The sequence below is a fragment of the Capra hircus genome, unplaced genomic scaffold, assembly GCF_001704415.2.
Source record: "Capra hircus breed San Clemente unplaced genomic scaffold, ASM170441v1, whole genome shotgun sequence".
NCBI classification, from domain to species: Eukaryota; Metazoa; Chordata; class Mammalia; order Artiodactyla; family Bovidae; genus Capra; species Capra hircus.
In genome coordinates, this window is record NW_017189630.1 from 250534 (window position 1) to 265031 (window position 14498).

General features: G+C 41.4%; 1 protein-coding gene across 3 annotated transcripts in view; it reads left to right on the forward strand.

Moving 5' to 3' along the window:
- The window catches only part of MTM1 (myotubularin 1), a 90389-nt gene that overhangs the window by 52348 nt on the left and 23543 nt on the right, over nucleotides 1-14498 (forward strand). For all 3 annotated transcript variants that reach the window (XM_018044598.1, XM_018044599.1, XM_018044600.1), the window contains 2 exons: nucleotides 10666-10749; nucleotides 13217-13366. In XM_018044598.1, coding sequence (XP_017900087.1) covers nucleotides 10666-10749; nucleotides 13217-13366 — 234 coding nt within the window. The remainder of the gene's footprint in view (nucleotides 1-10665; nucleotides 10750-13216; nucleotides 13367-14498) is intronic.

A 14498-nucleotide genomic window follows, 5' to 3' on the forward strand; every position in this document is an offset into this window, starting at 1 on the left:
GGTCCCAGCTGGACTGTCCCTCCCCTTCCCCGTGCCACCCTCCATGTCCAGAAGCACAGTGCTCACCGCTGGTCCTCACATCCTCCCTTCCACTCCCTGCCTTGCAACTTGGGGGAACTGTTGGGTTTTTTTTGGGGGGGGAGGGTTGTTTTTTAATTAATTTATTTTTAATTAGAGGATAATTGCTTTACATGCCATGTTGAGACGGTATGGGACTGGCACAAAGACAGAAACATAGATAAGTGGAACAAAATAGAAAGCCCAGAGATAAATCCACACACCTATGGACACCTTATCTTTGACAAAGGAGGCAAGAATATACAATGGAGAAAAGACAATCTCTTTAACAAGTAGTGCTGGGAAAACTGGTCAACCACTTGTAAAAGAATGAAACTAGAACACTTTCTAACACCATACACAAAAATACACTCAAAATGGATTAAAGATCTAAACGTAAGACCAGAAACTATAAAACTCCTAGAGGAAAGCATAGGCAAAACACTCTCCGACATCAATCATAGCAGGATTGTCTATGACCCACCTCCCAGAGTAATGGAAATAAAAGCAAAAATAAACAAATGGGACCTAATTAAACTTAAAAGCTTTTGCACAATGAAGGAAACTATAAGCAAGGTGAAAAGACAGCCTTCAGAATGGGAGAAAATAATAGCAAATGAAGCAACTGACAAACAACTAATCTCAAAAATATACAAGCAGCTCATGCAGCTCAATTCCAGAAAAATAAATGACCCAGTCAAAAAATGGGCCAAAGAACTAAGCAGACATTTCTCCAAAGAAGACATACAGATGGGTAACAAACACATGAAAAGATGTTTAACATCACTCATTATCAGGAAAATGCAAATCAAAACCACAATGAGGTACCATCTCACTCTGGTCAGAATGGCTGCTATCAAAAAGTCTACAGACAACAAATGCTAGAGAGGGTGCAGAGAAAAGGGAACCCTCTTACACTGTTGATGGGAATGCAAAGTAGTGCAGCCACTATGGAGAACAGTGTGGAGATTCCTTAAAAACTGGAAATAGAACTGCCTTATGACCTGGCAATCCCACTGCTGGGCATACACACCGAGGAAACCAGAATTGAGGAGATACATGTACCCCAATGTTCATTGCAGCACTGTTTATAATAGCCAGGACATGGAAGCAACCTAGATGTCCATCAGCAGATGAATGGATAAGAAAGCTGTGGTATATATACACAATGGAATATTACTCAGCTATAAGTAATGCATTTGAATCAGTTGTAATGAGGTGGATGAAACTGGAGCCTATTATACAGTGCGAAGTAAGTCAGAAAGAAAAACACGAATACAGTATATTAATGCATATATATGGAATTTAGAAAGATGGTAATGATGACCCTATATGTGAGACAGCAAAAGAGACACAGATGTAAAGAACAGTCTGTTGGATTCTGTGGGAGAAGGCGAGGGTGGGATGATTTGAGAGAATAGCATTGAAACATGTATATTACCATATGTGAAATAGATCTCCAGTCCAGGTTCAAAGCATGAGACAGGGTGCTCAGGACTGGTGCACTGGGAATACCCTGAGGGATGGGATGGGGAGGGATGTGGGAGGGAGGGTCAGAATGGGGAACACATGTACACGGCATGGCTGATTCATGTGAATGTATGGCAAAAACCGCCACAATATTGTAAAGTAATTAGCCTCCAATTAAAATTAAAAAATTTTTAATGCCATTGGTTTCCACCATACATCAACATGAGTCAGCCATAGGTATACATATATCCCCTCCATCTTGAACCTTCCTCCCGCTTCCTACCACATCCCACCCCTCTAGGTTGTCACAAAGCACTGGTCTGAGTTCCCTGAGTCATACAGCGAATTCCCACTGGCTATCTATTGTATATTTGGTAATGTATATGTTTCGATACTACTCTCTCCAGTTGTCCCTCTCTCTCCTTTCCCCACTGTGCCCACAAGTCTGTTCTCTATGTCTGCATCTCCATTGCTGCCCTGCAAATAAGTTCATCGAAACTGTTGTTTTGAAAGTGATTCCAGGCCCTACAAGTTTTCCTACTTGGTAGACTGTAAGACCTTGGCCTCTTCCACCGCACCGTCATTCAAAGGTTGTTTTTTTTTTTTTTAATTGAATAGCTGCAATAGATGTTTATAAAATATCCACCAGATGTCCCAAGTTAGAATTGACAGAGCATCCCTTTGTGTCGGGGCTGCTGGGTCTTCCACTTCATTCACCACCTCTCTCTTCAGCCAGGCCTGGTCTCCTGGCTTGTGGGGCCTACTTTCTTGGGTTGTTGGTGATGATTGCCTGTGGACTTATTCCTTGGGCCTTTATCTGTGGGAAGACTCCAGGGCCAGGATTGAAGGCAGTCTTACATTTTCTTCTGCCAGGCATTTGGGGGGCACTGCCAGCCTGGGGCACTCACAGATTAAATTCTCTGCAGGATATTTTTGGGACCATGAAAGTTATATGAGTTTTGGCAGCCCTGTACTGTAGGCTCCCTTGCTCAGCACAGGTCACCTAGATAGGTAAGTTCCCTCTGAGTCTCAGGAATTTGTTTCCTCTTTGTCCTTGCCCTAAGGGTACAGTGTTATTGAAGGAAGTTTCCAGTTTGACACCCATCTTGGCCAGCCCAGGGCATTACATCTTATCTCCTGGAGCCTAAGAGGCCACAGAAACCAGTCCTGCCCACTCTTCTTGTTCTCTGCATTCCATTCACAGTTTGGCTTGGGCTTCTGAGAGTCTCTTCTTCCCTCGTAGGCTCATGAGTGCATTTTTAAAAAGGGTTTCTGTTTTGTCCAGCAGTTTTAGATGTTGTCAGCAGAAATATCAGTTAGAGCATCTAGATCATTACGCTGGCAGACACCTCTCCTGTGGCTTCTGAGGTGTCAATCTCCTGGCCCTCCTTTTCCATTTCCTTAGCTTGCTTCTGGCGTCTAAATATGGGTTTTCTAGAAAAGTCCATCCTTGCTCTGTGCTATCCCCAGTCTTTTTTGTTCTTGTGTTGACCAGCATTGCCTTCAAGGCTTTGTGTTTCCCATTAGCTGCTCCGTGACTTCAGCTGACGCCTAAACCTTTGTTTAAAATTAATCTCTCATTTTCCCCTCAAGCTTCCTTTGAGCTGCCAGTTTCTCTATTGCTGTCATTTCCTTCTCCCCATCTTCCTTCTGCTCCAAAATCAGGGTCAGTGGGAGATTTCCCTTTTCTGTAACATTTGCTAAATCCAAGTGTTCTTCGTGCCCAGCCCGACTTGGTTCAGGTTTCCATCTCTTCTTTTCTGGCTGTGGGGATGGTGCTTTTGCTGATTTTTGTACTTCTGTTTCTGATCCAGCCCACTCTACACTTGCTGTCTGTCAGGTTGCTGCCCATGGGAGGCAGCTCAGACTATCTCACCCCTTCATTTCTGAAACTTCAGCCCCTCGTCCCTCCCTGTCAGTGTAAATGCAAACCTCTGTTCTGTCTACCATGTGGCCACATCTCTCCATGGTCTCCTGTTTTTCTACCCACCTGTGGGCTGGCTGCCAGACCAAGGTGTTTTCTGATGGCCTTGTGTTTTCTTCCATTTTTGACTTTTTTGTAGTCCTCATAGTTACCATGTCCAAAGTCGTCTTACCCTTCCAGGCGATCTCCCATGCCACTAGCACCCCTCCAGGCCTGCCTGTCCAGAAGTAACTCTGGCATTCCCTGGCATCCCATGGCACTTAATCTGTACCTTTCAGGGCACTTAACCTGCTTCTCTTTACATGAACAGTAGTTGCTCCCTCCTCATCTCTCTCCTTCAGAGGATTTCTAACTCTTTAAAGACAGTAGTGGTGTCTTACTCTCTTTTTATCTATTTAATACCTTGTTCATACGAGATAGTGTCTGCTAAGTAAATGTTTCTTAAATGTATCTAATAATGTCAGTGGAATGAATGAACAGGAGCTAGCAGCCACCAAGTGACCTATAAGAATATCCTGTTTAGAAAGGGCTTTGATTCAGCAAGCATTTATGTTGATTTTTTTTAAATGACTAATGTATGCATGGTTGAAAAGTAAGGAAAGATTAAAGGACTGAATGTTTGTGTCCCCACAAATTTTCTGTTGAAGCTCTAACCTTCAGGGCAATGGGAGGTGATTAGCTTTAGATGCAGTCATGGGGGTGGTGTCCCATGATGGGATTAGAGCTCTTTTAAAAAGAGGCCAGACTTCACATCTTCACCGTGTGCAGTACAGCAAGAAGGCCATCCTCTATAAACCAGGAGGTGGATCTCAACAGAATTAGACCATGCTGGCTCCTTGACCTCAGACTTCTCAGCCTCCAGAACTGTGAGAGTTAGTTTGTTCTTCTAAGCCAGGTATCTTCTTATAGTAGAGTGAACTAACTACAGCAGTAAAAATAGTAAAAATATCTCCCTCCCAGCACCCTTTAGTTAACATTCTCAGCATATTGCTGTCCACCCAGTGATAGTAACCTATGCAGGTAGTTCATTATTTATATTCCTTCCTCCTTTGACCCTAATGGAGCATGCTACATATGCACCTCCATGGCTTGCTTTCTAAATTTTCCAATACATACTGCCTACCAAGTGGGCTTCTTCACTCTGTTAATACTCTGTTTACTGTCTCATACTTTATTTAATCCTCTGTTGATGGATGTTAACATCATTTCTAATAATTTGCCCCTCGGTATGTGATAATGAGTCCTTAAAATGGGACAGTGGAGAGGGATAGTAGAGAACAGATTTGAGAAAGATCAAGACGATCAGATCAGTAGAATTGGTTGATTGACAGTTATAGTTATGAGGGGAAATGGGATGATAGGGATGAATCCATCCTGGATAAATGGGTTGATGGTGGGGCCAGTGGTCAAGATGGGCAACATAGGAACAGAATGAAGAAGAGAAGACAAGTTCGTTTTGGCTGTGCTGAGCACAGGTTGTAGGGGACAACCAGGTGTGGGTATGTGGGAGGCCAGTGGCTGCATAGATCTGAAGCTTTCCCTGGGGAGAGGCTTATTTGTTAGACCTGGATTTGATCATCGGCATTTTCATTGACATGGAGAGAGAATTACAGTGAAAAGTGATGTCACATATGAACCCTGAGAAATGTCAGCCTTAAATGATTATGATTTTGACAAATAGTAAAGAATGTTCTTTTTCTAAAATGATTGAAATGACATTTCAAGTGCACTTTTGTAGTCCTTTCCTGAATAAGTGAATATATAACTCAAGAATATTAAAGCCATTTTCTCCAGGGAAAAGGATAGTGGTAGAACTAAGAATTATTTATGCAAACAGAAGTAGCAATGGTAATTCATGCACAGGTTGCTTTTTGACCTATGAGACTTTCATCAGACTTTTGGATGAAATTACTTTCGATGCAGTTGTACAAATTCTTACTATGTCTAGTCATAGTAAAAAGCTGAAAGCTGTATCAAGCATGAAGCCACTGCTTAGAATTATAAACTTTGCCAAGTTTCAGCACCTCCTATCATTCTTCCTTAAAATTTTAGACTTTTCCTCCTAACTTGAATGAAAGTATTATTGTTCTTATACAAAGTGGTCTTGTTTCTTGAGATAATTTTACATTGTTGCACCCTTCAGTGGTAGATGAAAAGTTTGAAAAAGGCTAATGTCTTCAATTTTGAAATCAAATTAGGAAAAAACACCTGAGATTCTTGTTCAAACATTGCAGAATTCTATCCCGAAAGAGTTAGTGACTGGTTTCCTGAATTTTTAAAGCTAGGTCTCAGAGATGCAGTGAATCGTGTCCACTGATGACCATGCTTTGTGTGGTGACAGCATCATTTGAAAGCACTATTATATCTTACAGAGCTTATCGATTTACTTCCTTGAATACTGTGAAAATTGTTTTCTTCTGTAACTGTCTCCCTCTTCAGTGGTATTTAATTTTTCTAAATCTGACACTCAAAAATCCAGTTCTGAGAGACAGCGCGACAAGGCTTTGGCTGTCTGTGAGGGCCCTTTGTGAGATCTAGGAATCCTAACTCAGTGACACAGTTCTCCCTCCTCAAAGAAGGAAGCTCATGAATCACTCTGTATTTATAGAATCTACTCAATAACAATAAATCCAATCTAGATGTTTAAAGCGAGTTGGTGCATCTTTATATAAGTGCCATTTTAAAATGATGGCTAATTAAGTGAAAGCTAGAATCTGCTGTCATTTCAGAATTTTGCTCCCACAAGACACAACAGTGATAAACGGAGCTAAATTAAAAAGACAAGTTACATTCTCTTTGTCAGAGTTGTTTTTCCTAGTGTGAAATTGGAGATTTTCATCTCAACTTTGTCCTTTAACATTTTTCAAATGTTACATTGTACTATTTTTAATCCTGGAAAAATGCACAAGATTTTTTTTTTTAAGTCTCCATGCCTGGTATTTCTTGACTAGTAGGAATCTGAGTTGGTGAAATGCCCAAATATTCATACAGAGCCGAATAAAGGAAGACATGCTCATATGAAGCCAGGGTGAGCACTTGAGTCTGTTTTCTGATGTCAGTTGCCCAACTTTGATACTGGGCTCTGGTTATGCAGGATGCTCACGTGTGAAGGCTGGGTAAACGGCACATGGGCCTTCCCTGTACCTTTCTCTGCAACTTCTTGTCAATCTATAATTATTTCAAAAATCACGTAAAAAAAGAAAAAAGTCAAGCAGCCCCTCAAATAGGCTGAGCACACTGACCCCTCAAGAAGATTCCTAGTGTTCTGGTGTATCCATGGCCCTTCAGGATCAGGGCATTACCACCCTCCCCCGGAGGGTCTTGATTCAGCAAGGTGAGCTGGGGCCCAGGCAGTGCCTGGCACATTGGGGAAACCCCAACCCCATCTCTGAACCCCCTGCCCACTCCCTGAGCTGAGATTGAATCCTTCTTGGGAAGCAAGATGGGTGCAGGGACAGGGGTCACTGAGGGCATGTCATCACCAACCTTGAACCTGACTCCCTGTGCGTTCCCACGAGGGACAGTCTCTAGAAGTGGTTCCCGCCATGGAACTCGTGTTTCCCAAACAGTGTCCCCACCTGACCCAGGGCTGTAGGTAGGAATCACTGTGGAAAATGGCATCCTGCGAATCAAATTCTCAGAGACACAAAGCCTTAAAAACTACATGTCTATAAGGGAAAATAAATAACAGGTAAAATCCTCAAGAAATGTAAGCTGCTAACTTCAGGTTTTACCATTTTCATGCAGGAGCTGTAATTAGCCTTGTAACAAGTAACCGTAGGGAATTCTGTACTTTTTGATAATGAGGTAAAGATGGATGGGTGATGTTGTCCTTGCTTTAATGCTTAGTAGTCTTAGTTTTTTGGTAATAATCCACCTTTATGTTACTCGACTGAGAGCTTGTATTTTTAAACTCTTGCTTTGTTCTCTTATCTTAATCTTTAAGGGGGGAAAACGGTAGAAATTAAAATATCTGGGAAGTAATTCCTGTACATTCAACTTTAGAAAATGTCAGTGTTGCTTCTTATAGAATGCTTACTTCAGTAGAGCCGAAGAGTTAGTGACAGCTCAGTGTTCACATTGTAGTTTCCTATTTAAACTAGCAAGTTATACTTTGAAAAAGTATTTTCTTGTAATTGTAAGCTAATTTATTTGGATAGTTAAAATATTGGCTTGAACATCTGTTCTTTTCTACCTCAAGCTCCAGTTCAGTGTTAGATGTTTTGCTTTGTATTTCATGGCAAGAAATATCTGGCTATTTGATTCATAAACTTGCCTGAAATGTTTGAGGTCCAAGTGTGGCTCTTAGCATCAAGTGTCATCACAGAGTTCCCATAGGCACGTTTCCTGAGTCAAGGATGCCAGCCATGGACTCGTCCTGTATATCTAGACATCACTCAGAGTGTGACGTGTTATTCTAGAGCTATTTCGTGAGAAAGGCCACCTGATAGGTTGTGCTACCTTGAGGACACTGTATCATTCCCATATGATACAGACAGTTCTCTTATATGACTTATAAAAGAAACTATGGAAATAGCTTCTGATGATAACAATTTTGTATACTTACCTTACACTTACCAGTAATTTTAATATAGGATGCGAGAGGATATTGGAAGCAAAGAAAGAGTTGGTTTATTTTTAGTGGTTGAGAAGTAGTAAGTTACATTGAAAATGCTGCTGGCAAGTCAGAGGACACTCTTGGCATTAATACACATGATTTTTCTGGAGAGAAAGCTTTATCTGGCCTTTTTGAGTGAGTAATTTTATTCTTCTTGAATGGCCACCATATTTGCTTAAGCTTCATTGGAAAAATGCAAATAACTAAAAACCAGGAAAAAAATGAACAAAAACCATGTTGAAATTAGGAACTTATTTCAAGAAAGCAGATTCTAGGTTTTCTTCTAAAGCAAGTGACAGTACAGCCTCATGTCATCTACATGCATCCCACTGGCACAAGGCTCAGCAGTCTTGAGTATTTACCCAGGCAAGGTCCTGACAGGTGCAGTATCTGGTGCTCAGATGATGTCACCAAAAGGATGCTTGGGCATCTTCTGTAGATGCCGTGTATGGATGAAGACGTGTGCTATGCATTTTAGTGCTCGTCTCACCAAAGGTCCCTCTGTCTTCGAGTTAAACTTCAGTTAACAGAAATCACTTGTTTTCCCCAAGGGTACTGAATAATCGAGTATTGCTGTGGATTCACTATCAGCCGAAAGCCTCAATAATCGTACAGCTAGATCAGTGTCATTGCTAATAGACAGCACTGGGGCCTAGTGCAGAGTTGAGACCTGCTGAGGGGGCCACATGCTTTGGAAAGTTCAAGAAGATCTTCTGGAGATCATGGTCCTGATCCGCTTTCACCTTAAACCTCTTGCCACTTAAATACAGAAAACCAATGCTGCTAAGTGATGATTTTCCAGAAATTCTCTATAATTCTCTATAACGGGGTCAGGGGCACCTGAGGCCTTAGGCCGATGGATGGAAGGAAGAGACTTAGAGGAAAAGTGCCCCCAGAGAAAGTGCTTGTGCAGGGACTGTGTAAAGCTCTCCATTTTCATTTGATCAAGAAATATGTATTCCACCTATGTGGGCCAGATACTGTTCAGTTACTGGGGATTGAGGATGGGAAGAAAGCAAGTGTCTGCCTTCACAGAGCCCATGGTCTAGAGGACGGTAGGGGTCCAGCAGTAACAAACAAGTAAATACATGTCAAATGGTCACAAGTGATAGAAATAAAATGGGAAGGAGGATGAGGGGTGCTGTTGATGGAGGGTGTGTGTTGTTTTTCTGTAGGGTGTTAGAGAAAGGCTCGTTGATTAGGGTTACATTTGAGCAGAGATGTGAAAGAAATAAGGGAGGAAACCATGAAGGCAAGGATTCCAGACAACTGAAACAGCAGGTACAAAGGCCCTGAGATTGGTGTGTGCTTAGTGCTCTTGGGGAGCAGCACTAAAAGCCAGCATGGCTGGAGCAGACTGACGAAGCAGAGGAGCAGAGACATCGTGGGAGACGTGGCCAGATGGTGAAGGCCACAGGGGCATTGCAAGTACTTCCACTTTTACCCAAAGTGAGATGAAAAGCTCCCACAGGAGGATTTGGGGGCAGGGGAAGGATTTGAGCTGACTTAGGTTGTTCCACTACTACTCTGACTTTAGGTGTAAAGACGAAAGCAGAGTTAGGAGGCGTTATTATAATAATCCAAGTGGAAGTGGCAGAGCCTTAAACCAGGGTGCTAGCAGTGAAGTGATAAGGATAAGCCAAGGTGCAAAGGATGGGGCTGGCATCTGCTGAAATGGGGAGACTGGAAGGAGCAGGATTGGGTGGGAGTTGTGAACATCCCAGTCCTCTAGCTGTGGTGCAGTCACTTGTGTGGCCAAGTCTGAAGATCACAGTGGGGCTGCAGAGTGATAGATATTTAGGAATCACCAGGATATGGATGGTATTTGAAGCCATGAAATTCCTTAATGTCACCTTGAGAATGAGCATAGAGAAGAGATGAGTGTCATTTCAGAGATCAGGGCATTGATTCAGAACTCACAGAGAAGTTAATTAAGAATTTTCCTAATGTTCTGTCTCTTTCAAGAATTTTCCTAATGTTCTGTCTCTTTTTAAATAGATTAATGCATCACTGGTCTCTTGAGACAGTGGCACTGTTTACTAATCATTGCTGGATTTTCTTTTTCTTTCTTTTTTTTAAAGTGTCTTTTACCTGACTGATTGCTAATACTGCTTAAAATTGATGGGCATTTTTGGGTCTGGAAGTCTGATTTTTGTGCAACAGCACTTTGAAAACAAACCACCAAAAGTCATGTTTATTGTAAAGTAATTAGCCTCCAATTAAAAGAAATAAATTAATTTACAAAAAAAACTTAAAGAAAAAGTCATGTTTTAGTCATAGAAAACTGTGGTCTCAAAAGTAATGGTTAATCAAGATAGAGGGTAGCATAAGTCTAGCATGAATTTGCCACTGTTATTTCTGGCTTAATGGGCAATTCATATTGATGTATGGCAAAAACCATCACAATATCGTAAAGTAATTATCCTCCAATTAAGGTGTTTAAAAAAATGAAGAAGAAAAAGTATTAGGTTGTTATTTCATTGTAGGCAAATCTGGTAAAAAAATAAAATAAAAATCTAAGGTTGTGATATTAGTAGAGTATTAATTCCTTTACAATGAAGTTGACATTCTGTTTTTTTTTTTTTGCCTTTTCTAGCCGATATTTGCATTTTTGAATGAAGAAAAGTTTAACGTGGATGGATGGACCGTTTATAATCCAGTTGAAGAATACAGAAGGCAGGTAAGTCAGTAGATACTGTACCACACGAAGAATCTCAAATGTGCCTGCTAAGGATATATGCCTTTGGTCATGCTCTTTGAGAATCTGTAACACCCTTGCTCGGAGAAGGCAATGGCACCCCACTCCAGCACTCTTGCCTGGAAAATCCCATGGACGGAGGAGCCTGGTGGGCTGCAGTCCATGGGGTCACTAAAAGTCGGACACGACTGAGTGACTTCACTTTCACTTTTCACTTTCATGCATTGGAGAAGGAAATGGCAACCCACTCCAGTGTTCTTGCCTGGAGAATCCCAGGGACGGGGGAGCCTGGTGGGCTGCTGTCTATGGGGTCACACAGAGTCGGACACAACTGAAGTGACTTAGCAGCAGCAGCAGCAGCAACACCCTTGCTAAATACTTTTTTCCTAGCAGTAGTATAACATGGCTTATTCTGTCTGTCTAGTACTGTGAAGCCTGCAAGCTCTTACAGGGCCATGTTGAAGCTGCATTGACAGTTGCATCGCTAAGTTCGTTTCTTCCCACTACACGAAGAACATCCATTATATGTTGTCCATGAAATGAATCAAATACTCAGAGTCTAAAAAAGCCAAGCTTCTATATCTTACTACTCAGGAATTGATGTCACAATGTATTTATGTGTTTGGGAGCTTAACTATTACTGGCAGTTAGATTTCAGTTATATTCATTTTGGCTTAGAGATTCAAATGAATTAGAACTGTAATGATGACTTTTCCAGGCAAGCTTTGATGACTGTGTATGAGAATTGCCTTTACTGCTCTCTTAGTAAACTTTACCCATGTGCATGTTTATTTGCAACAATAAAGTAGGAGGCTTTGAGTATTGTTGCTGTTCAGAGGTGAAGGTCTCCTGGCATTTTTAAGAAGATTCCCATGCCTTTTATGGAATAAGAGCTGCACTTTGACCTCTGCTATAAGTAAATCATGGGACAGCTATGAGTTTTGTGATGAGATTTTTCCTAAATCTCATTCTATAACGCTTATAAAATAATTGGGAAGTTTTGTCAAATTAGGTTTGAGAATCAAATCAAGCCCAGTGAGTATAAAGTCAAATCACAAAACACTAGACTTGAGAACCTTTAAGCCACCACTTCCACTACGAGGCCTCATGGCTGAGTTCCCTGTTTAGTCTTGATCAGACATGCAGGTGTGGAAATTTATCTCTGGAGCACATATATGAAGTAGTATGCCCTGTTGCTAGCTTTAGACTATTTCATTTTCAAAGGCTGTGTATACCTCTCATTAATAACCTGTCTTCTGGGTTATATATGGAGGCAGAAGAAGGACCATTGAAACATCTTGCATGTTTTGGAGACTTCTGTAGTGTTATGCATTAAACTATTTGCACCTTAATTTTGGAGTATTATTGACAGTATTAAGACTTATTTTGTAGGTCAAAGCTTCTAGCTTGAAGCAAAACAATTCCTGTTTTTAAGCTTGCATGCATATATGAACTGTTGAAGGTATTTTGTTCTAGACTGCCATTATATTCCATCTTTTTTTCTTATACCTTTCTGATGGGACTTGTAACTCTCTAATTGGACTTGACTTCAGACTCATCTGCTTGGTCTGGACTCTATGGGGCCAGACCTAAAGACAAGGTACAATGCTTGTTCCCAAAACAAGCACCCACATGGCTCACTTTTGTGTGTGTACTTCTGTATTTGTGAGTGTGGGGAGGGAGTTATTCCAGCACCTCTGGACCTTGTCCCCACTAGATCCAATTTTGTGAGTAGGCGGTAGGATGGAAGATGTCTTCCGTGTGTCCCTGTCACACTAGCAGGCCGCCTCAAATGCAGATGACTCTATTTGTCACACAAGCCATAGGGCAGTCACCCATCCCCAAAAAATGAGACTCCCCAGAGGGGTTTTCCTTACTTCCCTTCTATGAATTTATTTTTTTAATTAATTTTAATTTGAGGCTAATTATTTATAACCTTGTAGTGGTTTTTGCCATACATTGACAATGACATACAGTGTGAATTTCTTTACAAGCTTAGTTTCTTTCTACTTTGGAGCAGGTTGAAGTATTCTCCCTGTTTTGAGTAGGGGGTAGAAGTTGCCTGATAGCTTTTCTACCCTCAGTTAGACACACATGAAGATTACACAATGTACTTTTCTTTAAGGTGTGTGAGTGAGTGGGGGGGAGCTTGAGTTTCTCTGTACAAGAAGTAGAGAAGAGTTTGGCATGAAATGAAGGAAGATCTCAAGTTGAACAGAATTTGCATTTATCCATGACAGTTTAGAATTTTGGAGCCCACCTGTGTTTTGTCTTGTGTTCTGTTGGCTGGATTACCGATCTGGTTCCCTTATTGGGAATCAGTAGAGTGTTATCACTCTGCTGTCAGACGCACGTTTGCCTTCTGCTCGAAAGGAGAAGGGAGACCCAGCGATGGCCAGACCCAGAGAGGAGTCCTCCGTGTTGACATGAACTTCCTTTTCTCCTGCAGGGCTTGCCCAATCACCATTGGAGAATCACTTTTATTAATAAGTGCTACAAACTGTGTGATACTTACCCAGCTCTCTTGGTGGTTCCGTATCGTGCCTCTGATGAAGATCTTAGGAGAGTTGCAACTTTTCGATCCCGAAACCGAATTCCAGTGAGTACTGCAATTCATGTCTTTTGTAAAGAGTGCCATGAGAATGGCAGTCAAGTAATTCAGAGAAAGGCTGTTTTGGAATTTCAGTCTCACAAGTTATCATCAAATGTCTTCTGAGTGCAAAGCAGCAGGCCAAATAGGGAAAGAAGTAAGATGTCACCTGCCCCCCTAGAAGCTTGCAGTCAAGGACAGGGCATGAACTCAAGTAGTTTTTATATAGGAGAGGGAACAGGTAACACCAGGTGAGAAGGAAGAGGGGAGGACAGGGTCTCTGTGGCTTCTCTCTTTGTAGCACAGTGATTAACAGATGTGAGGCTCTTGGTCAGTGTCAGCTGACACGTTAGAAACAACACTAGAAATACCCTGTGTTATGGAGCCTGTAATTACAGGCTTTTACTTAGCACCTTTATTAGGATTCATCTATCTGCATCACGTTTGTAAGCTGCATTCAAACCATTAGCAATATTGAGACAAGTGCAGATTAACCCAAACAGTATGTTACAGTATCACTGGACCTAGTTCATAAAGTAGTATTTCGGTTCTTAAATATTTATGGATGAGTTGCACTATAAATCTTATTGACTAAAGTGTCTATAAATCATATTGACTAAAAATTTAGAGAATATTTCCCCTCTGTTAGTTTTCAGGGCATCTCATAATAAGTATATTGTTTTTGATTTTGAAAAAAAGAAGTTGAGGAAATTAAACTTTTATGTTATATCACCTTTGACTTCCAAGTCTAGACATTTTTGTCCTTAAAAGAATATTTGTGTGAAACTTTTGTGTAGTATCAACATAATATGCAGAAAAGGCAATGGCAACCCACTCCAGTACTCTTGCCTGGAAAATCCCATGGATGGAGGAGCCTGGTAGGCTGCAGTCCATGGGGTCACTAAGAGTCAGACGCGACTGAGTGACTTCACTTTCACTTTTTACTTTCATGCATTGGAGAAGGAAATGGCAACCCACTGCAATGTTCTTGCCTGGAGAATCCCAGGGATGAGGGAGCCTGTTGGGCTGTCGTCTTTAGGGTTGCACAGAGTCAGACATGACCTAACCGACTTAGCAGCAGCAGCAGCAGCAGCATAATATGAATTGTAACTTAAAATGCACTTGGTTCGCTAAGGGCAAG